This window comes from Ctenopharyngodon idella, chromosome 2, assembly GCF_019924925.1.
Source record: "Ctenopharyngodon idella isolate HZGC_01 chromosome 2, HZGC01, whole genome shotgun sequence".
In the NCBI taxonomy this organism is placed as follows: domain Eukaryota; kingdom Metazoa; phylum Chordata; class Actinopteri; order Cypriniformes; family Xenocyprididae; genus Ctenopharyngodon; species Ctenopharyngodon idella.
The window spans coordinates 21,083,647-21,109,170 of NC_067221.1; the positions used below are offsets into that span (position 1 = coordinate 21,083,647).

General features: G+C 36.9%; 1 protein-coding gene across 1 annotated transcript; it reads right to left on the reverse strand.

Annotated features, from left to right (window-relative positions):
• Positions 1–16,859: 16,859 nt before the first annotated feature.
• On the reverse strand, positions 16,860–19,665 carry rgs13 (regulator of G protein signaling 13). The gene is made up of 5 exons (XM_051872877.1): positions 19,395–19,665; positions 19,232–19,273; positions 19,066–19,127; positions 17,975–18,141; positions 16,860–17,882 (listed from the first exon to the last, which is right to left on the reverse strand). Exons 1-5 carry the CDS (start codon positions 19,463–19,465, stop codon positions 17,697–17,699), a joined length of 528 nt encoding a protein of 175 aa, XP_051728837.1. The 5' UTR covers positions 19,466–19,665; the 3' UTR covers positions 16,860–17,696.
• Between the last annotated feature and the right edge of the window lie 5,859 nt (positions 19,666–25,524).

Below are 25,524 nucleotides of genomic sequence, written 5' to 3' on the forward strand. Positions count from 1 at the left end.
TTTGTATCCACCAATCAGATAACAGCCAAGCGACCGGCGGTTGACCATGTTTGTCTGAACCCAAATGTATTTTAAAAAACATCATAACCTATTAACTTTGATCACAAACGAGTACAAGTGTCATGGAAAGACATGGAAATTCAACCCTGAATATCAATAAATATAGAAATAGAGAAATATACTTTCTTCTCAAAAAAAAAAAAAAAAAAAAAAAAAAAAAAAAAAAAAAAAAAAAACATCATTTTCCTGTCATATAGAAGGACTTATTACTTATTCATTTGTTTGTTTGCTTGTTTGCTTGCTTGCATATTTATCTGGATGAATTATATTCAAATGGCCATTCTAAAATCATTTTATGATTCTCCGATTCGAAACACACACAAGCTCAATAATAATAATTTACAAACACATTTTTATTTATTTTAATGTTTTTTTTTTTTTTTTTTTTGCATTTAGAAATCTTGTGCGGTATATTCATAAGATTAGTTTGCACTGGAACTGGAGTTGACATATAGCAACGTCTTATTTAAACATTAAAGAGACTTTGCAACACATTTGTAACACATCAGGGTATTTATTTAGTAATTGTGTTTCCATTGTAGTTTCTTATTGGATAAAAAAAATTATCTGCCTCAACTGAGCACATACGCTTTATAGGTGCATTTTTAGAATTTATGCGCATCTTGGCATTACATCCAACATTTTTTTATGCGACATCCCAAAAATCAAAATAGGTGGATGGAAACATGGCTAATGGAGGGACAGAAATCTCTCAGATTTAATTAAAAAAATCTTCAAATCTATCTCCGAAGATGAACAAAAGTCAACCTCTTTTTTAAACATTAAAGACTTCTTTAAAACGAGTAGTAAGCTTAACATCATAAAACTACACTACACATACACCATTTTACCTGTAAATCTTTACCTGTAATCAAAACTACAGCTGGCCTGTCAGTTCCCATAAAAATTATACCCATCCTACTTGTTTTGACTTGTAAGCCGCTGATCGCCACTAGATGATGCTATTGACCATATTTTATTTTAACCCAATCCTTTGAACAGCATGAGATCATTTAACGTGAAGTCTGCAGATATTGATTGGTTTTATATTAAAACAGAAGATGTATTATCACTTGATACCAACAAAGTATCCAGCCTATAGATTCTCTTCTGTCTTCAACCTTGTTTAGGCCATGGACCCCCTGGTGTATAGAAAAATTCAGCAGTTATTTATTGTGCTCATCTTGGCGCTCTTCAAGATCTTTTGAAGTAGCAGACTGGCAGCTCCAGTAATAATGAATATTTATGTTGAACTAGCATGTTCACACCTTTTAAACAATTTAATGATTAATTAAAATAGAATTTATACCTGTATGATTATGCTGGACCAGCGTAGTTTGGAAAATGAATGGATGATTCAGCTGCGGGCGCCATCTCCTGGCAAGACGCGGGAATTCATTCAGCGCGCGACTCTCACAGTGCATTATGGGTATTTTCTAGCCGTTGAGCGTGCATCGGTCAGAGATTGGCCCTGCCCCAAATGGCACCCTAAACACTCACGGCCTTCCTATGAGTCCGCACTTTCGTGACGTAACGTCGCTTTGACTGTCGGGAAGAAGTCTGCCGCGGAGCTCGCACCAGTGCGGGTTCAGCAAAAGTGCGCATCGAGGGCGCATATCGGCCGCAAAGGGGGTGCTCACGAGCACCCTTCTGAAGCCTAAAATTGACAAATGGGACACCCTATGGTCTCGTGGACTTAACGGACACGCACATGCGGCAAGTGCCGAAAGTGCATAGAAGTGTGCCATTTGGGACAGGGCCATATACAATGGCTGCCGCGTGCACGGCAGACTTCTTCCCGACAGTCAAAGCGACGTTAAGTCACGAAAGTGCAGACTCGTAGAAAGGCCGTGAGTGTTTAGGGTGCCATTTGGGACAGGGCCTATATATTAGCTATAGGGAGATGAGAGGGTCTGTATCTCTTACCATTGGAGAAAGCATAACGGCTAACTTAATCATGTGAGGCACCTCTCAGCCTATCGTGTAATGGCAGTGACATCAGTCGCAACATTCTAGTCTGCCTTCTCTTAAAAAATAAATTTTTATCAAGCTAAAATCTATATATAGTTCCCAACGAAAGTATCGTTTAGTGTAAAACATGCTGAAGATTAGCAAACAGGCTGTCGATTAATTAAATGATTAGCTATTTCCACACAAAAGCTGTTTAATCAGCATAGTGAAGCCTCTCATCCATTGACATCCATTCAAAAAACAGCATACTTCCCTGCATACTGCCAGAGGCAGTATCTAAGCACACAATAATAATCTTTTACATTGTAATCCTTTAATTTTTAATATTTGGCATGTTTGTGTGCTGCTGCATCCATGTGTGTGTAATAAGCAGGGTGTAGGCTATGATGCCTATAGGCACATATTACTAACGCGCTCTTTAAATAACAACATATATTGCAGCAATTACTTTAGACCAGAGGGCTGTTTCATAAAACAAAATTAGAAAACAAGCCAGGCTTATTTTAGTTAGTCAGACTTATTGTCAACGAATTCTGTTTAATAAAACAAACTTAAATTAGTTCAAACTCAGTTAAGGCATTTTTTATTAAAAGGTAAGTATGATGAACCAAAACATTTAAAGAGAAGTAATTTCTTAAAAATGAAGTGTTATATAGCCCACTGAATCCTTCTCAGACTTAATACTGACAAAAATGGAACCACTTGGGAGAGAACTGTCAGGAAGCTTATTTCTTAGCACAAAAGAGGACAGTGGTACAAGAGGATTACCAACTCATTGTTCTAAGTGTGAAAATATAGCAAAAGTAACACAGAATTTCAAAATCAATAGACCTGTGACAAGGCCCCTGAAACAATCAGGCCTTCATTTTTAAGCTTTCATTAGGTGATGAGTGATTTTTTTGCTAGACAAAGAGTAGGATATATACCAAGCAAGTGTTTCAGAGCCAGCAAAAGCTATGAAAAGAGTGACAGAGTAATATGCAGCCTGCAGAAGTGACATGCATGGTTGTGAACTACCCACTGTAGTCAAAGCACAATAAAGTCAGCTAGCCTTTTCCAAGGCCCATATTTACTAAAATATAGACCTCTGGGAATCTATACTCTGTTCTCATATACATATATATATATATATATATATATATATATATATATGTATGTATATACAGTCAAACCAAAATTTATTCAGACAACTTGAACATTTCATTCATTAATACAGTTTATTCACTATAGTTGAATAGTTTAAAAAAAATGGTAATAAAATATGACAAGATATATCAGAGTTAAACTGTGTCAGAAATTAATCTTAACACTTAAGCAAAGTGGTCAAATAACACACATCAAAGTGTCTGAATAATTTTTGGTTCCAAATTTTTATCAGTTTTACTGGTAGTCCACTGTATGAAGAATCTTTGGGTATGTCACAATTTACTTTATTTTGCTATCCTTACTTACATAAATGAACTACAGTGTCCTGCACCCACTTGTAAAAATATATAAAAAATGTCTGAATAATTTTTGGTTTGACTATATGTGTATGTGTGTGTGTGTGTGTGTGTGTGTGTGTGTGTGTAACCTACAGGTTTTCTTTTCTTACTGGTTAAATGTTTTGTGCCCAAGATTTAATTAGATTATTTTAAAATATATGAATTTCTCGCTGGTTTTGTTTGGCAGCTGTAGTACCTTTTATGGCTATTAGAAGAGCAGACATTAAAATCACAAAATTAAAAATTAAAATAAATATGCACAGACTAAATTTTAATTGGCAAGATGAATCTAAACTCAGTAGTTGGCCTAAAGTATATTGATTTACCCCATTACAATAGTCCATTTACAGTTACTATCATAAAAATACACTTACTTGTAGGTTTAAAATTGTACATAAGGCACATTTAATGTCCAACATCAAATATTTTAGCAAAATGTATATTTTAGTCAGAATTATTGCGCTTCTATTGCGTCCCGTCTGTTTAGTGCGCATGCGCGCAGCAGCGCTCGTTCACTGTAAAGTTTAGCAGCAAAATGGAAATATTTGCATGACTTTCTAACATTTACAGATGGAGAATAAACTTGTGAAAAAAAAAGTTATGCACTGAGGAAAACACCATGTCTCAAACGCATAAAATAGCACAAAATGTATGCTGTTTCCTATGGTAGATCGATTTGATCCATGATCGACCTCTAGGGCCGCTTAAGAAAAGCGTGCACGCGCAATTATCTTGACTAGGTAAACCTGGATCAAATTAGCGGGACTGCGGGAACTTCAATTACCTTTTATGAAACTGCTTTAGCCCCAGCTCATTTGTTAGGTCCATTCAAGTCAGGTTTTGGAGTTTAATCCTCTCTTTTCTTAGCGTCTTTTATGAAACAGCCCTCAGGTTTCAGTTGGTCAATGGCGCAGTCTATTTTAGTTGCCTCAAAATAGCAATGTGCCAACAATGCACCTGAACACACCTCATTTTCAGACCAGCACGCCCATGGGCGCACAAAAGGGCGCAAATGCATTTGCTATTTAAACAACGTGGAGCAGGACGTGAAAATGATAACTGCGTCGGGCTGAAATTAGGAAAAAACACTTGCGTCGTGCCTGGCGCCGCATAGCACCGGGTGTATGATAGGGCCCTTATAGTGTTAAATGGTGAAAACTGTGATATGTGTTCCAGTCAGTACTGTTTTTGTGCTCCTGTTAATCCCAACATTCAATATTGCTGAGCCACTTGACAGTTTTTCTTATTCTTCTGTTAAACTGAATGCTAGTCATGCAAAGTCCGATTCATTTCCGCTAACCTCTTCTTTTTGGACAGTTTGGCTCAATGAACCGGTTCAAAAAGCCAATTCAGGTTCCTGAAGTCATCATCCAATGATGTCACTATGCATTTCTTTTCTAACAACTCAGTGTGATGTTATATGAAACATTAAAATAAAGTCATTTGTGTAAACGCATATTGAAACATTCAAATAAAAAGTTATTTATGTGAATGCATATTGCTGATTATTGCCTTTCATTCACTTAGTTAATAGAGTTTGTGGTCACAGTTTCATTCGCCATTCCTTTATGTCAGATACGACTGACCAATATTGAGTAGCCTACATCTTGGATAAGAATCGCAACTACAGCACACATTTGATGCACAAACATGGAAATAAACCAATTTTATAAACTCATTGATTTCGCTTAACAACTTAAATTATAATCTGCATGTAAAATAAACCATTGTAAAATTTTTGTAAAAGTTTTTTTTTTTTTTTTTTTCTTTTGTAATAGGTAAGTTATTTGAATGCCACGTCTGACTGTGCAGAAGTAAGCATGTACATGGCCGAGGCAAAGGCCAAGGGTACCTTCTTATAGAAATTTAATTTCACGAGTACGCTATGTTTCTGAGAATTGAGGAACTAGACCTTTAATTTTCCATCATGTGATGTCTAGCACAATATGGTAAACTGTACTTTGCACCTTCGGGACACTGGGACGCCTACAATTTGATATCTAAATTTTGCAGTAATGACTTCTGTGGTTTGATGTTCTCGGTGGTATGAAAAGGGGAACTGCTTAGGAGTACAGTTTTTATAGTAAATAAGGATGACAGTTTTAATGTGTATTCAGTCTCGATCTGATATCCTCTCAATCTTGACTCAATTTTGCTCTTTGGCATTCTGATTCAACAAGATCTTGACAAACTTTATTTTTCCTTAGGCAAGAATATTTTACTCAGATTTTGTTGAGATCTTACTTATTTACTAAGATGTTTACAGAGATATTAGTTTCTAACTGTTTGTGTTATTCTTTTATTCTACTTACACAATTAGTTTATATAAAAAATTACTGTAATTCACTTAAAGGGTTTTTTTCATGTTCCAAAGCTTGTAGTAGTTTCCTATTGGTAAGACCTACTTACTACAGGTGGAATTGTACCTCCCTGTATGTAGGCTATTGGCAAAATGTCACTTGTACTAAGTCAGTCTTACCAATAGGAACCTACTACAAGCTTTGGAATTTGAACATGTCTGTTTTTAAATGTTAGAAGTAATTTAATAAATACAAATAATGTAGGTAGGTGAATTAATATTTCATGTCGATATACAGGACTGTCAACTCTATAGAACAGTGGCAAGGAAAACTAACTTTACCGAGCTCTGAGAGCCCCCTAGTGGTCAGGAGCATTTCCGTTGTGTTGTGGCTCGATTTTTTCAAAGAAATTTTACCAGAGATTGTATTAATATAGAACAGTTATCTAGAAGTGAAAGCCAATAGAATGTTCCATTGCATGCAGCAGCCCTACGCTTTCGCCATTTTGAATTTGGGATTTTCCTTAGTTGTCAGTTATAATCATCAAAATTAAAAGAAATAAACATTTGAAATATATCAGTCTGTGTGTAATGAATGAATATAATATAAAAGTTTCACTTTTTGAATGGAATTAGTGAAATAAATCAACTTTTTGATGATATTCTAATTATATGACCAGCACCTGTATAGTTAGTCTCGAAAGTATTTACATTAGTCAGTAAATACGTAAATCAGTGTCTAGTGTTAGATTGTCCTGATGGACTAGAGGTAGAACGTTTGTTCCGTATGCCAGAGGTTCTGGGTTCTAATCTGCCCTCGTGTTATTTATTTTATTTTTTTTCTCATTAAAACCAAAGATGTTCATCAGTGATTGTTTATCAAGAGCAGAGACACGTTTATGTGCATTTTGTTTGTGATTTCACCGGAACGAATAGAGTCTGCGGCCGCAACATCGATAGATTGAAGCGCTTGTCCATGTGAAGACTGCGCACTGTGCACGAGCGCAATGAGAAAACTGTTGCGCCACTGATAACAGCGGCAACGAGCACTCAACGTGATTTCAAAAACGACACATCCCAGGACCAGATTGCCTATTATTTAACACAAACGAACAAATTGTTAATAAACTAGAGATGTTTCTTTTGTATTAGTATACATCCGTGCCGCGAGATGTTTCAAAAAGTGGTGGGGACAATATCGACCCTGGCAAAAAGTGGTGGGGACATGTCCCACCCGTCCCACCTGCAAATTACGCCTATGATTAGACCTATTTGTAACAATGTCAATGTCAATTTGATAGTAACTTGTAGTGTAGCTACTTTTTTAGAAGGGTAGCTTGACTGTAGTTTAACTACTTTAACTTATGAGTAGCTTGTAGGTTTTCAAGCTACAGTTTCAGAGTAGCTTCCACAACACTGATATCCAATAGGTGAGTTTTTAAAGGTGCTCTAAGTAGAATTTGAACAACGCTGTTGTTGATATTTGAAATCGACCCAAACAAACCCACCCCTCTCTTCATTGCTCCGCCTCCAAAACTCACACTCCAATCCTAACCACGCTGCTCCGAGTCGGTTTCAAATCCTGGCCCGATCACTGCTGGCATGGGAGGTGAGTGCATTACTAATGATGCTAAATACCGCATTCCCTAGCAGTTGTCAGTGTGCAGTAGTTTAACTGCAAAACTCTATCTGGCCACTGTTACACACGCAATGCGAGAGTGGATGTCTGTTTATCACAGCTGACGCGCAACAAAATGCTTCATGAAAAATAAAGCGCAGTTGATGAACGAGCGACAAGGAAGCACAAAAAATGAATGTACAGTACACAAGTGTAAATACAAAGTGTTTGTTGTTAGTCGCAAACAGCACAGCAGCTCCAGACAATCAAAACCCAGTGTTACTCACATGAGTAGCGGGATCAAAGCAGCCTCAGCGTCTGTTTCAGGCCTTCCCACTTAGCTCTCTCCAGCACTGGAAAGCTTTTCTAATATAAACACGTGTCCTAAAGCGCTTGCCCAGGCATAAACCTTCATTCCAGTGATATTCTTTTGAGCTCTTTTGTATTGTGTCCCATTTCTCGTTCTGCAGTTTTTTTTTCTTCTTCTTATTTTCAAATCTCCTTCTTGCTTGTTCTCTCTCCTCGACCATCATACGCCCCCTAATGCTGATTGGTTACACATTTGTTGTTGGTATCAGCCCGACTAACTTCCAAACAGTGTATTTGAAATACTACCGAGTCCACCTTTAATCTCAAACAGGTAAGACAGGGGCACAAGGCTCAGCACTCATTAGGAAAAGTAATATAATGTGTAGAAACATACCCATATATAAAAACTTAACAACCCCTCTTGTAGACATACTATGAACTGCACTTATAAAGTGTTGCAATACAGCCATAACAAAACAAAACAAGCCCTACAAACTAATAACATAACACACATTATATAGACTCTTTATATTTAATGGTATTTGAGGATTTGTTAATTGCATTTAATAGATTACAATTTCAACAAAACATTTTGGTTTGTAAAAAGTGTTCCTTGCATGTTTGGGCTGAGTTTTTGCTGCATTTACACTGTTCTGACCAGCAGGTGTCCCCATTTTGTGGCCTTTCGAGCACTTCAAAACAGTGCTCCAAACATTCATTTTGCCAATCAATTGAATTAAATGATTCAAAGTTTTTAAAAGCTTTGTTTCTCCTATCACTTAGCATACACAAGGTGTAGATTGAGAGAATGGAGTAGTGGTGCCCAAGTTGTTTCTTTTATTTTGTTGGACAGGTAAGGGAAATAATTACTTTGTAGACTGCTCTCTAAAACTCACTAGCTCATTGTAAATTACATAAAACACAGAGACAATATAGATATAGACATTACTACTGAATACTCCTTTCAGCTATTAGACCCCTGTAAAGCAAGTGGTGCTCACTGCAGAGCCAAATGACATCCAGCTCCACCTCTCTGAACATCATGGGTTGAGTTTGACCTAGTCCAGCGCCACCTCTGTGGATCTAATGGGTGGAGGGAAAGAGTTATGGGTAGGGTTAGGGTGTGGTTGGACCTTCTAGCTCCACTCATTATGCCCAAATTACATTCAGAGACAGGGAGCTGGACATCCAGAGAGGGGGAGCTAGACTTCACACTCCACCCATGGCTCTGCAGTGAGCAGCCTCTCCTGATTGACGTATCACAGTGTGACCTTTTAGCAGAATTAAAAGAACGGAAACTTTAAATCTGGAGGATTGCAGAATTGCGGTGGAGTAGATTGCATAATTTTACATTTTGGATGTATTAGCTAATATGTTGTAGTTATTTTTTTTTTTTTTTTTTAAAGACACCGCAGAGTGTTATGATTATTAAAGTGTTCGTAGATATTTCGCTAGTGTCTAGTGTGGAACTGGAATGCACCAAGCCATTTAGTGATCACATGAATATTTGAAATGAACAAAAATGATATTCACTTTTATTGCTGATGTGTTGTGACAAAATAGTGTCAACTAAAATGACTGTTATTATCATTTTTAGATTCATAAAGTAACTTAGGCTACATAAAGCTATTTCTTAAGAGACTGAATGCACTGATTTACTTGAGCATAAGACAGTCTGACGGAAAACAAACAAGAGGCCTTATCCCCTTACGAAAAAGAAGTATACTTGAAGTTCATTTAATGAAGTATACGTAAGTAATGTTCAAGTATATTTTAAGGTATACTTTATGTAGTAAGTATACTAGTATGAATGTACTAGTGGTAAACTTGTAAGTGTACTATTTCAATACTGCTTGGGACTAAATTGGCTCAACTGAAGTATACGTTTAAGTACTATAAGTGTAACGGTAGTAAACTTTAAGTGCACAACTAGTTCACAGCTATGTTTCTCATTTATCTGTACTAAAAGTGAACTTATATGTATACTAGTAGTTTACAATTTTATACTAGTAGTACATTTTTTTAGTATATGAAAGTACACTTTGAAGTATACTCAGTAAACTACTAGTTTAGTGCAACTATATTTGTAAGTTTTCTTTAAGTGAACATAACGTCACACTTATAGTTTACTTTTTATATATTATTTTAGCTCTTTAATTATACTACTATGTTCCTATTTAGGTATTATTTTTTATACTTGAAACCTTTAATTGTAACTCTTTCCATTTTAAAAACATTTTATTCATGAATCCTTTTTTATCTACACTTAAATGTGGGTAAGTTTTGTTAAAAAAAAGGCAACAAATGTAAACAAAAAGCTGAGAAAATTGCATTTTTGTCAAACACTACGTCCGGATGGGATTCAGAACAATGATCGAAACAAGATGAGTCCATCAACACCCCCAAAGCTTCACAGTCATTTCCTCTTATGGTTTCAACATTTCATTCAGTAACGTTAGGCAGTTTTGATTTACATGCTGTTTAATGTTTGATGATTATGTTAATTTACATTTGCATGAGCAATCTTCTATCATTGTTTCAGCTTCTTCTTCTCCTGTGTTTTGATCCGGAGATTCCAACCCGATACGTATTTTACGATTAATTTGTATGAATTCATACAATCTCACTCGTATGAATTCATATGTTTGTTGCTAAATCGTATGTATTTTACGAGTTGACAAATTCGTATGAATTAATAGGAATGACCTACCCCAAACCCCGCCCCTAAACCTACCCATCACTGGGGTTTAGACAAATCGTACAAATTCAGAAGCGCCCCCTACCGTATAACAGTGAAAACACAGATAGCCTGAAAATTCAGTCAATGGTGGGGAAAGAGTAGATTTGAAGTAAATTCCTATGTACACAACATGTGGAACAGCCTACACAAAAAATCAGACACTCAGAATTAGGAACATATCTGTTTTCTTTATAAATATTTTCAAACATCATAAGTTTATGACAGTATGTAAAACTATGTGAAAAAAAGTATTTAATAGGCAACTCAATCAAAAGATTAAACACAACTACAAGCCAAGTACTGTATACTTAGAATACTTAATTATACTTTCAAGTATATCTCAATCAAAAGATTGAGTACAAGTATGGCCAAATATACTTAGACTTTTCTGTCAGTATAAGTCAAGAATACTTAAGTGCAATTTTAAGTATATTTCTGAGAAGTACATAATGTAATTTCTGAGAAGTATATAAAGTAGACAAAGTATACTTTCTTATTTTTAGTTTAAAAGAAGAATACTAATAGCACACTTAAATAAACTTCTTTTTCGTAAGGGTCCATAAGCTTACAGCCTTTAATTATAGTTTAAAACAAATGTCAATCAATAAGTGTACTTTCTTAATTTCCTCCTAAGAATGCGATTTTGGGGTTTTCCCAGAGTGCAATCAAGGTCAAGATATGCATCTGTGAATGAGACTGCTGAAAATATTTGTGGTACAAATGTTTTTGCTTGCGTGTTTTTTGGGGTTTCAAAATGTTTAAATGTGCTGTCCGTTCTAAATCTTGCGACCTCCATTTCAGCTGTTTTGGTATCTGTACATCTATCAGAATGATTTCATGAAAGGATGTGGCTTGCATATGCGCTTATACACTGTTAACCTCTGCTTTGACGTCTCAGCCACATGAATCGTGTCAACCTGAGCGTGTATTATGACGCACTAGATTATGCACATCGTCAGTAAAACGTAAGTTTCGAATGCCTGAGTAGAGCCATTTAACACAATTATAAACATCAATAAAATCACCATTAAATCTAAACTGACAATTCTTATTTTTATGGAATATTGCAGTATTTATAATAATAAGACATATACATGCACATCATTGTATTTGTTTTTTTTTTTTTTTTTAATTAATGTGCCCTCGTAATCTTTAAAGTCTGTGTAGAGTCAATACTGAGAATTGTTTCTAAACACATTATAAATGTTTCAAATGTATTGTTGAAAAACATTACAAAGACTGTGAACTATGTAGTACTGAATTGTGGCGTTAGACCGTTAAACAGTTTTTCACCAATTCTGTTTTCAGGATTTTTTGGGCGGGGCTAAAACGGTGGCTCAACGATGCATTGGAGCCACCGAGCATGGCCCCACCCCTAACAGCGGCTCGGCTGTGAGTTACTGTCATTACCTTATGCGCCAGAGAAACAAGCACCGCCATCTTTATAATACTGTCTTTGAACTTCCGTTTTTGCGGTAACCCTGTACATTTCTATGGCATCGCTGTTGAAGAATAATTAGCTGGTGAAGTGTATTTACTTGTTGTAGAGTTAATGAAAGTTATTATGAGCATTGTAATGTTTAAAGCAGATGTCTTAACAAATGTCAGTAGACCCAGAAGATTTTAAAACAAGCAGTTCATTCATAAATACGTAAGATCACTGTGGAAATACAAACCGGAAGTCAAAAGACAACGAGCGCAGCGCTGAAAAGGGGCGGGGCTACATAAGGTCTATACAGCCTGCATTTTGCTAGCTAGCTTCGTCACGCAAATGCATATTACCTGGTTACGCCAGGTACGCCTCGACCTTCATCCTCCCATCCTGCCGACATCCAATGATATGGGGCCGAACTGACAATCTCCCCCTTCATCCTCCCGTCTGGCGGCGCCGAAATCTGGGCCGCGTTCAGCCCCGACAAAACGTTGCAAAACGTTTTTTTAAACAGAAACGGTAGTGCTTTGAACACCCTGTTCTGATGACGCAAGAGTTGCAGCTATGGTAGCTTAGAAGGCCATTCTTTGTGTTCTTTTTGAAGAATTGATATGCTATATTTTTACTATAAAACTCTAACGACAAACATGTCTTCTAATATCATCAATTGTTGCGTATACCGAGCTGCAGCGGACACATTTGTAAACGACTTTACTTGGACATATTGTGCAAGCTGTCTTTTTAATACCGCGTGGTTTATATACATGTTGCTGCTGATTGGGCTGACATTTTTGACACACCCACCAAACAAGAGAAAATGTATCTCAAACCCCGTTGCACACCATTACACTCCGTTTCCAGGAAACATGTCGTTCAACCCGGAAACCGTAGGAAAACGTTGCACACCAGTTTGAGCTTGAACGTGCCCCTGGTGCCACAGTCGGCAATACATGCCCACCAATGAGTGTAAGTTGCCTTGTGTGCTTATGTTATAATTAGTAGGTAGTCCATAGTAACTCTGCTAAATTTTGCAACCCTCTAACGTGATTCTTTTGTTTATAAGCATCAGTATGTTTGACTCATTAGACAAGTAAGAGTATAGAGACGGCAAAGACTATAGATTAACACGACGCCTCACTAGTATTGTTTTGAATGGGAGAAAGTGTAACGTGCAATATGGCGGAATAAGTCCCGCCTTCTAAATAAGAGCCAATCGCCGATTGGTAAAGTCATCACGTCACAGCAGCGGCTGTTAGAAGCTCCAGTTTCTATAGAAACAGTCAGAAATGAGGCACAAGAGACGCGCATTTAGGACTGCACATGCGCATTAGCTTGATCCAGCCTGAAAAATATGATATGAAAACACCTTAATGTACATTACTGATAACAAAAACAAGAGGAAACTAAACTATTTACAAACCCCATTTCCAGAAAAGTTGGGACGTTTTGTGAAATGCAATAAAATCAAGAATGTGTGATTTGTTAATTCTCTTTAACCTTTATTTAATTGACAAAGTACAAAGAAAAGATTTCCAGTGTTTTCACTGGCCAAATTAATTGTATTTTGTAAATATAAACTAATTTTGATTTTGATGTCTGCAACACATTCCAAAAAAGTTGGGACAGAGGCACGTTTACCACTGTGTCACATCACCTTTCCTTTTAATTAAACTTTTTAATCATTTGGGAATTGAGGATGCTAATTGGTGAAGTTTTGCAAGCAATATTTTTGCCCAATCTCACTTGATACTAAACTTAAGCTGCTCAACACTCTGTGGTCATCGTTATCTGATTCCTTTTTTTATGATGGGCCATACATTTTCAATAGGAGTCAGATCTGATGGCCATTCATCACATCCACATGTATCTACGAAATCATGCTGTTGTAGCACATGCAGAATGAAACCTGACATTGTCTTGATCTAATAACCATGGACTTCCCATGAAAGATATCATCCTGCCACCTGTGCAATAAGTCCGTTTTTGAAATTTCCTCACTACTAAATATTTCACGGTCAACTGTTAGTGGTATCATAACAAAGTGGAAGCAATTGGGAACAACAGCAACTCAGCCACAAAGTGGTAGGCCACGTAAAATCACAGAGCGGGGTCAGCGCACGCTGAGGTGCACAGTGCGCAGAAGTCGCCAACTTTCTGCAGAGTCAACTTCGTGTGGTCTTCGAACAGTGCGTAGAGAGTTTCATGGAATGGGTTTCCATGGCCGAGCAGCTGCATCCAAGCCTTACATCACCAAGTGCAATGCAAAGCGTCGGATGCAGTGGTGGAAAGCACGCCGCCACTGGACTCTAGAGCAGTGGAGACTTGTTCTCTGGAGTGACAAATCACGGTTCTCTGTCTGGCAATCCGATGGACAAGTCTGGGTTTGGCGGTTGCCAGGAGAACGGTACTTGCCTGACTGCATTGTGCCAAGTGTAAAGTTTGGTGGAGGAGGGATTATGGTGTGGGGCTGTTTTTCAGGGTTGGGCTTGGCCCCTTAGTTCCAGTGAAAGGAACTCTTAATGCTTCAGCATACCAAGACATTTTGGACAATTTCATGCTCCCAACTTTGTAGGAACAGTTTGGGGATGGCCCCTTTCTGTTCCAACATGAAGGCTTCTAGAAGAATGGTCAAAAATTCCCATAAACACACTCCTAAACCTTGTGGGGGGTGTTCTGTGTTTCTCCCTTCCACGGTAGAAATCGCGTTCCGGGGGGAGAAATGGGAACATATTTTCTTTGTAATTTTGTCAGCTAAATAAAGGTTAAAGAGAATTTTAACTTTTATGGAAATGGGGTTTGTAAATAACATATAATCACATGTGATGTGTCATGCAGCGATTTCAGGGAATGTCCTTTTACTGTGGATTTTTTTAATCATAAGTTATGGTAATTCATAGTTTTTACTTCCAAAAAAAAAAAAAAAAAAAACATAAATTTAACAGTATTTTACTTGTAAAATGACATAAAACTATTTTGATGCTTATAGATGATGCTTAATGGTACTGACTATATTGTAGAGATCACAGATTTATTGCCATCAGGGTGATATTTAAACTAAACGTGTCCAGATTACATTGACATTCAAATATATAGTTAACCTTATTGGACTAATTTTAGAAAAAAATTAAAATAACAAAAGTTTTTTCTAATGAATCATATGAAATAAAGTCATTTACAGTATGGTGCTTATTCTGTTTAAAGGTACAAGACAATGGAAGTAGATTACCCAGAATTTTTAACAGAGCACCTGACGACCATAAAACCTGCAATATTCTCACAGAGGAAATGCGAACTTTCCTTTGCAAGTGAGCATTAGAAAAAAAAAAGAGAAAAAAAGAACTAGACATTACGTGTGAGGTATGATCATTTTTGTCCTAGCTGAGGGGTACTGAGTGGGCGCCTCAACTTCCCTTCTGTCTGTGATATTTGAAAAAAGCATGATGACTATCACACTGTTTGTGTAAATAGGGAAGTGGTGACAGAAACTCAGGCGTCACCATGTGATGTTACCCCCCACCCCTCCCCCCAAGCTTTCGGTCATGAAACAGAAAGCAGCATGCTGAAGGGGATGTCCAATATCAATTTCTTATATCTGTGTCTTACAGTTCATATGATGTTTTTAATTGTAAAGAAATGTCCCTAGAACTTTCCATTGAATGTCTGATTTATTTACAGCACCTATAATCTCAGAACATATAGCATACAATCTCTATAATCTCACATATAACATATGGAACAATATTCTATCATATAGACTTTCTATTAAGTATAAGTAACTTTGCAACTACATGTCAACTAACTCTCATTAATTTTAAGCTACGTGTCAACTAACTCACATTAGAGCAGTGGATCTTGACCTTTTGGACTTCAAGACTGTCCATAACAATATTTGGAGGCCCTTCACTCACAACACTTTCACTTTCTACCCCCAAATATTTTAGATATTTTTAGTTGTTTTGTCTTTGTAAAAATAAGTTTAAGTCATCTTTAGGCCCCCTGGTTGAGAACCACTTCATTAGAGTATTACTAAACTCTTAGGTTACAGGTGTTAGGGTTCGGGTTAGTAGAATAAAGCCCTATTCGGACGGGATTCGTTTTACATGGGGAGGTGGGGTAAAGTAATTATTACTTCTCAGTGATTTTAGTCCTGTCCTAATGTGCCATCTCAGTAATCATTACGGACAATGTCAGTAAAGATTACGGCGACTTTTACCTTCTGTAAAAAGGTCCAAAAAAATTACCTCAGGTAATACTAACCCCTGTTCGAATAGATCCGCTGTAAATATGTACGGTAAAATTCTGCGTAGTTTTCCGTGCGTTTTTCAAGCATGGAAGCACTTGAAGAAACATTCAGTTGTGTTGTAGGTGGTGGGACAAGTCTGTGGCAAACCTCAAGTATTTTCCACATACCATTCAGAGCAAAAAGAAGATCGAAAGCACTTGTCAGAGGCACAAAACTAATTTTAGCTTTAGCTAAGTGCCTATTCCCATCAGAATCCAATCAGAATTTAATTAATAAATCGTTTGACCGGACCTAACTGTTGTATATAGTTTATATATTTAGATTATATGTGTTTGCGCACATGGTATCAGAAAGCAACGTATACCCACGTGACGGCAGGGAGGTGACGGCGGTGCGTAAATCGAGTTACCCCTCCCACCTCTGCTAGTTTTACTGAGATGTCTTATCCCGTGCGAATTGGCCATTAATATTACAGACGTCCTGTGGTAAAATTACATTAGTCCACCTCCCCATGTAAAACTAATCCCGTCCGAATAGGGCTTAAGCTGACATGTAGTTGCAAACATTGAATGTCTGTTGGGGAAGCATCAAATCAAAGTGTTAGCAGATATTAAGTAGATAGTCTACTAATAATCTAATGACTGGTAACTGAAAGTGGTTGCAGAGAATTGCCAAAAATGAACAGCCAAAGTGGTCACTAAAATAAAGTCACATGGTTCAATATTTTAATGCAGTGACATTCAAATACATTTTTGAATGTTGAATGTAAATTTCCTCCATAACATCAACAAATGACTTTCTATTTGCGTGTTTATTAAGTTATTAAATGGCTCTTAAAAATTAAAAGACAACCTGGACAACCAACTTTTTTTCTATAGAGTAGTACTTTGATGGATCCAGGAAATACAAGACTTTTTTTTTTATTATTTCTTGGTCTGCTGAAATGATATTCATCTGAGAAATCTTAGACGAATTGAAATTGTGTTATACAGATTATTGTGAGAATATCCCATCAGTTCCCCACTGAGTACACAAAAACAGTCGGATTTACATTTGCTCTGTACATTGTGTGTTTATGAATCATTTCATGTCACATGAAATTGTTGTAGCTCATTGAGTTATGAGTTCATATTAAAGAATTAGGTTTTAAAATGTCATTAGCATTATTCCCAAGTCATCTCAAGCCAACCAGATTTGACACTCATCCAGAAATGAAAATAACAAAAGTTAAATAAGGTCCATATGGCGTTCCTGTGGTTGCAGCATGTTTCAGATCTCCTGTGGTTCATCACAGGTGAGCTGTACAGAAGGCTCATTTGTCTTTGTGAATGCCACAGCCATGCAGAACAACAGAGCAGTGTAACACAGCACATATAAACAGTAGCTTATTCAAGCTTTTATGTGGATCACAATGTTCAGTGCAACCCAAGTCCAGGCCTACATATCGACAAAGCCTGATTTCTCCACGGCCATCTTGTCCATTGCACCAACAGTCCCATAGATATGTTTGAAGTCCTACAGTCCCTCATTTAAGATGTTCTCAGACCTTAATCCTTTGTGAGACTGATTCCAGAAGGGACATGTACATGTCCGAGCGAAGAAACCTGGGATAGGAATCCCTCTCCATAAGACCAAAGACAATCCTCTGAGCCTCATCGAAACACACTCTTGTTGGAGCTTGGACGTTCTGCTTGATAAGCTCTCTTGTGACGTGGTCAATGTTTATCTGAGAGATTGATGGAGAAGCATATTGACGTTGATCGATATAACTCTATCGCTCAATAAAACCACATCTTCACACTGTGCTAGTGTGCTTACCTCTTTGGGAGCTTCTGCCTTGATGTAACGCTCAAATATCTTCTTGGCCCTTGAGGATAGCCTGGATGAACTCCTGATTTTTTTGAAGTCTTCACAAACCAGCCAAAATTCAATGTTCTCATCACTGAACTCAGACTTGAGGAAGGTGTGGAATGTTGCCATGCCATCTACAAGAACAAACCGCAGGGTTAATATGTTGCTCAATGCAAATGCATCTGCTTTGCAGCAGTTCAGCAGCCAAAAAAATTTATGTATGCAAATATGATCTCTAAAATATGAACCGAAAGACAAAAGCAGCTTCAGTTTTACAAAAACTATTTGGACATTGAAATATATGAATCTAAAAAGAAGTCTCACACCATTTGATCACAAATACAGTAATATTGTGAAGTATTATTTCCATTTAAAATAAGTGATTTTAATTTTATTATATTTTAAAATGTAATTTATTCCTGTTATGGCAAAGCTGAATTTTCAGCATCATTACTCCAGTCTTTAGTGTCACATGATCCTTCAGAAATCATTCTAATATGCTACATCATGTGCTAATTTTTTCAGGGTTTTTGATTGCTAAAAAGTTTAAAAGAATGGCATTTGTTTGAAACAGTAATGACATTTTGTAAATGTCTTTACAGTCATTTTTGATATATTTAATGAGTCCTTGCTAAATAAAAGTAATTTCTTAAAAAAAAAAATAATAATAATCTTAACCGTAGTGTATATGTATGTATTTTTATATATATGCAATTATATCAATACATTTTACATTTTTTTTCTGTGAGGCTTATGTGCCCAAGTAGCGTTTGTATAACTGAAGCTGCTATTTTCTTTTGCTTTGCATACATTAAGTCAGTTCCTTGATCCAGCTATCTGACCATCTAGTAAACAGTGCAGGTTTTGTTCGTATATTTTTGCCCTGTCCTACATGACGTCAATTAAATCCACAAAGGAAAAGAATTGGTCATGAATGCTGTGATAAAATGATCTTGTAAATATATAAAATTCACAGACGTGCACAATGTCAAGCATATTAGAATCAATACATTAATATATGAATTATAAGAATATAAGAATTAATACATGCCACTTACATTTGGATCTAAGGAGGTTTTCCAATGACTGGGACCACAGTAAGGTCTCACTGGGGTTCAGTCTGTTTAAGTAAAACATAATTAGTATACATTCAAAAGAAATGGATTACATTTGTGATTATATATCCCAAGAAAAAAAGAAAAAAAAAAAGTGAAAGTAGCTTACTTGTCTGTCAACAGACAACGAAACCGCCACTTGTCTAGTCTCCTGAGGATTGAGAACATGTTCGTTTAAATTTCTAAGACAAATGCACCAATTCCATGATATATTCTGTTTTTACAAAACACTCACATTTTTGAAAGTAAGTACAACAATAAACAACACTTACCGGGGACTGACTGTTTTATCCTCCTCGTTCATGTTCTTTATTTCAGTTGAAGATGACAATATGGTTGGCATCTTAACAAAAACTTTTCTGGTGCTGATAGGTGTTGGTGTGCCGTTGTGCTTCAGTTATTTCAGTTAATAAGAGCGGGCTGTTCTCACAACCCTTTTTATGCAGTACTGGCGTCATCAGTTTAGAATCACCTAACCACAAACACACACACACCAAAAAAAAAAAAAGAAAAAAAAGAGAGGAAGTTTTTGGGGTGACGCTAACTAGCTGAGACAGGCGCAATAGTGTTTCTGTCTATGAAACCAGCTACAGCAGATCTGTGCAGATGCAGAGATGCAAATCAGACTGGAAAGTTCATGGACAGATAAGCAAATGCTGACTTTTACACGAGATCTTTTTTTACAAGCTCTGTATTTGTATTTAGAAAACAAACAATGGCTGTTCTTTTTTTCATATTCACATGTTGTTTGCCTTTTTCCATCATTAATATACTATCATGTGGTGTATTGAAATAAAGTCATCTGAACTGATGGCTACAATGTAACACGTAACCATGTAACAAATTTCTTAATTAGATGCAATGAAAAGGCTAGTTAGCACCAAGATATTTTGTTGTATCATATTTTCAATCCTTGATACAGTAAAAATGTGTTTAATGTTCAATAGGGGTCTGAAATCGGCCCATAATATAGTTTCATAAGACCTCTCAAATGTTAATAGTGTCTTAGTTATAGGTGTCACGTGATATCTTCTTCTAGCTAATCAAAAGTGCTTTTTTTTAGCCGATTAGCGCTATGCTAAGCTAGTAGGCTAAGGTGTTTGTTTGCCATCCAAAAGAATTGTGAACCCACAAAGAAAGGGAAATGTTTGGTTACAAGCGTGCACTGATGCCATTGCTGTGTCGCAAATTATATACTCATTCACTGTTCCCTACATAGTTAATGCCACAAAGTGCATGTATAAATTAGGGAACGTTTTCAAATGCAGCTTTCCACAAAAACTCTGCAGTATCTCAATTTTGTTATCTCAAGAATTATGCTTGTTTAGTAATGAGCTCCACCATAGTTAGTAAAGTGGTAACAACATAAACAGATAGTTAGCTAATCCCTGGAGTTGCAGGGACATTTGCTTGTGGTTCATAAGAAATACAATTTTGCAGAAAATCAAGTATAATTATTTGTAAAATGGTCCCAATGCTTAGGGATTTTTGCTGAGGAAAATAATGTACCTTCTACTGAGGCAAGTCACTGTAACACAACAGAAAGCCCCATTCAAGTCAACAGTTTCACTTCTGTTTTTGATTTTAACTGAGACTTGTTTACCCATACGGCAAATACATATGCCAAAAATACAGTGTCCAGCATTCCTCTGAAAGAGGTTTGAATAATAGATGGATGGATGTAAGTAACTAAAACTTATTGAAATATGTTTTAAAATCTATTTAAGGAATATATAATTTCACCGGCCACTTTATTAGGTAGACCTTGCTAGTACCGGTTTGGTTCAGAACTGCCTTCATTTCTTTGGTGCTGGAAACATTCCTCAGAAATTTTGTCCCACATTCACATGATAGCATCACAGTTCCTTGCAGATTTTTCGACTGCACATCCATGATGCAAATCTCTCATTCCACCACATACCAAAGGTTCTCTATTGAATTGAGATCTGGTGACTGTGGAGGCCATTTGAGTACAGTGAATTCATTGTCATGTACAAGAAACCAGTTTGAGATGATTTGAGCTTTGTGACATGGTGTGTTACCCTGCTGGTAGTAGCCATCAGAAGATGGAAACACTGCAGTCATAAAGGGATGGAGATGGTCAGCAAAAATACTCAGGTAGTCTGTGGTATTTAAACAATGCTCAATTGGTACTAAGGGTAAGTGTGCCAAGAAAATATCCCGCACATCATTACACCACCACCAGCAGCCTGAACCATTGATGCATGGCAGGATGGATCCATGCTTTCATGTTGTTTACGGCAAATTCTAACCCTCCTGAATGTTGCAGCTGAAATCGAGACTCATCAGATTAGGTAATGTTTTTCAGTATCTTTCAGATTGAGTAAGAGCCTACTGTTACTAATGTAAAACAAACAAGGAAAGATGAGATGTATATCATGAACAACTGGCACACTGCAGCTTGTGCATGTTCATATTCAAATCTCTCTCAGGCAATTAAACAAGCTATTTGCTTGCTTCAATGTGCCTGCTGTACATGTAACAGGCCATAATTTGAGGAGCAAGAACTGTGTTTGCAGCAAAATTGTGTTTGTGTTTGCATCCTTAAACTATGCGAGTTTAAAAATACTACAATTTTATGTGAAATGTGTGGAGAACATGATGATTAAGGCTTTATTAATATAAATGCTTTGATGTGTAGACAAACATTCACACTGAGTAATAGCCAAGGCCTTCAGCTGCAGCCATGTCTGAAACAACCAGAGTTTCATTTTACATAGGTCAAACTTTAAGTGAAACAGCATCTGCAAACACATTTTACTTCCATAATGCAATGTGGCAAAGTGAAACAGGATATTTAATAATATGAAAACGTAAAGCAGGTATTTCAACCTGCACACTAGTTACAACAGCTCTTTGTCTATTAATTAATATTATTTTCTCTGCCTGTGCTAAAAAGTAGCTTTTTGTTTTGTTAAAAATATATATATATAAAAAAACATGCAATGACAGATTGTGCACACTAAATCCAAAAATGTGTATTATGAAACTAACTAGGGTCAACTTTGATTTTACGTTGGCTTTATATTTCTATTTTCCTTAAAGTGCATTCATATTAGTGAAATTTCGACAAAAGTCTGTGGGCATAAAAGGCCCATTGCACGGCGAAAGCAAAGTATGCATGGGGAAATCTTTCACCCTCACACGAAACTCTTGATCGTGCAGATTCCTATTGAACTGAGTCAATTTCATGTACACAATTTTATCAACGGTACATGTGACTACACCTTCAGATTGCACCATAAATTAGGTTAAAGAGAATGTGCTTTGAGAAACAAATGACTGCTGAGTTTGACCAAATGAGTTGTGAAATATTTAGTAGCTATTTTTAATTCACTAATCAATTAAGTTTGCGACATTGATAATGTGAACTTGTACTGAAGTTCAGATGTTCTTCCATTGAAGCTCAAAATGCTCTTTAGATAATTTTCGTATCATGCTGGAAAACATGACCTTCAGGTTTTAGCTTTCAGGTCCTGCAGCTTGAAGGGGTCATATTACAACACATTATATGATATTTTAAAAGTTCATTATTTTGTTTATTGGGTGTAATAGAAGAGGTTTACATTTAAAACAAAACAAAACAAAACAAAAAAAAAACACTCATTAATGGTCATTTTTTTTTCACATACTGTACAACATTGCAGTACCTCTATCCCCAGTCTATCCTCGCAGTAACCTGCAGCACGATGACGTACTGGATTAAATCCGATTTGTAGTGGACATTTGTAGTGATCCCCTCCCCCCCAAACGAGTTCAGCGCAAATTCTGCCCCACAGCCAATTCAAAAGATTTAATTACTGATGCCATTCACAGTACTGATTGCCTACACGATGCTACAACAAATACTAACCCCTAAACCTACCCTACACCCTAACCTGGTTTGGGTAAAAAAATAAAGTCCATAAAGTATTGGATTTAATCCAGTATGTTATCGCGATAACAGGCTGCAGAGAGGACATTTTGGAGTGCTCTGATTGGCCAGGTGACGCAGCACACTGTGATTGGCCAAACACCTCAAGTGTGTGTCAGAAATGCAACACCCCTTACCATAATCGTAAGCTTCAGCTTCCAAGGCTTCTAAAGCAATTGTAAACACACAGTTAACAATGTCATCGGTTTTACTGTATCAATTCGAGCCCAAATCGGATTCTGAAAATGTGGATGATCAAACACATTGATCGGATCCAACTTTGCGAACATGACTTTTCACAGTGGTAAATTTTTATTTTGTTACTACCTTACCTTTCAGATATGCTGTTATAATGGTTTCATATGTCTTTTTATTGTAACAATTTTGTCCTTTTAACATAAAATACAGTAAAAAAAAAACATACTTAAGTGTATATTTCCAATTGTCATAATTGCTTGTATCAAACAATCCAAAGGAAAAGGTGCGTGATGCAGATTGACCAATAATATACAATCGTTGTGACCATAACGAATAATATACAATCACTGTGACCATAACCTTTAACGCAAGATGCCTAGAACTGAGGAAACTGTATTTAAGTCCTCAGTTTCCTCAGTTCTAGGTCTTGCATTAAAGTTGTGGTCTTGGCTAGATGATTAACGAGACAAGGAACAGATGAGGACAAATCAGAAACCATGACACCTAATGAACAGACTGGTGCGGAGACGGTGGGAGTAAGGACAATAGTGGAACCAGAGGGAAGGAGGAGTCCAGCGGAGCCAGAGGGGTGGAGGGTCGAGGTGCAGCTGCTGACTCAGAAGTCCGAGGTGGAGCCAAAGCTATGATGGACCAAGGTGGACCAGAGGGACAAGGGAGCCTGAGGGATGACAGTCTGTGGTGGAGCTGAGGGAGCATTGAGCCAAGGTGGAGCCAATGGGTTGGTGGAACAAGGTGGAGTCCAGGGTAAGAAGGCTTGAGGTGGTGCTGAGGGATCCAAGGCAGAGCTTGTCCAGGGATGACTAAAATGATTTGGAACTGGCTGAACCAGCAGAGATGAAGATGACTTGGAACTGGATGGAACCAGTGGAGACAGTAGACCAGCAAATATATCCTCCTCCAGCTCATCTAATATTAATTCCAAGTAACCAGCTACAGTAACCAGCCACACTCACACACAGATGGTAAACAGAGAGTCATTTTGGACCAGCATCCACTCCACAAATTTGACGAATTACCCTCAAAGGCCATCTCCAGTGATCCAAGAAGTGGGTAAGGCATGGCAGGTCTAAAAAGTCTCTTGTGTGGTCCTTGAAGGCATGGTTTTCCTGCTCTATGCAGAGCATGCAGATAGCAGGTAAATCCATAAGTTTATCCTTTTGCTGCTTTATTCTTGTTGTGAGGCTCTTGCATTCTGTCACGGTTGCATGTATGAAACAATCGAAAGAAAAGATGCGTGATGCAGATTGACGAATAATACACAAACTAATATCTGGACTTCAATTGAGGCTTTTTAGGCAGGTCTGGATCAGCGTTCTCTGTTAGATAGAATAAGGATACTTTATATAACAACAATGTACTTAAAAACTGAAAGGTTTCACGTACAGACGACAATGTTGTCAAAACGATCCCTGTTCAAATGGATTCACGAAAATGACCAAAAATGTTGTATTATGCATGCCAGGCCAGAAGTTGGCAAGGTCTTCAGAATTAGAATTAGTTAGAAATTGGATTTTCTTTTAGTTAAAAACGGTGTTATGTACATTTTGAATGTAAGAATGCAAAATAGAAACATTTTTAGTAGTGTGTGGGTTTTGGACCCTGCAGTATACACTTCTCTTGTACATGCTGTATATGTGGTACTGATGTTTCCAGTGTGGAAAGGAACAAAGCATTTAGTTTGACCTTGCACATGGAAACTGATATGCATCTTGAATTACATGACTTTCATGCACCAAGATGTCCTTAACATGAGACAAAATTACAGATTCAGTCAGTCACCATCATCTTGGTGCTTTAAATTACAAGACAAGATTTTCTTGTAAAACTAAATGCATAATGTAAGCAAGCATCATTGTTTGGGAAATTTTGAAAAATTTCATACCTCTCACAATTTACATCCTAATGCTTGCACAGTCATTTCCTCTCATGCACCACTACTTAATCAAGAATGAGAGCTGAGAAAAGAATGAGTAAAAATGAAAGTGTCAGACAGGAAACTGCAACTGCAACTCCATTTGACATGAATTAACACTTAAACTATCATTTTGACCTGTTAAATGATATATTTTATATTTTCACATGTTCTTGCCTAAGGGGTACACATGCCTGGAAATGTTCTTTGTACTTGATGCAAAATTTGAGAAAATTACGTCACATACTGTATGTGTGTATTAGTACTTACTAAGGCAGGTATCAGTATTACTATTGTTCAATGTATAAAAAGAGTATAAAAAGTATTAAACTTCGAC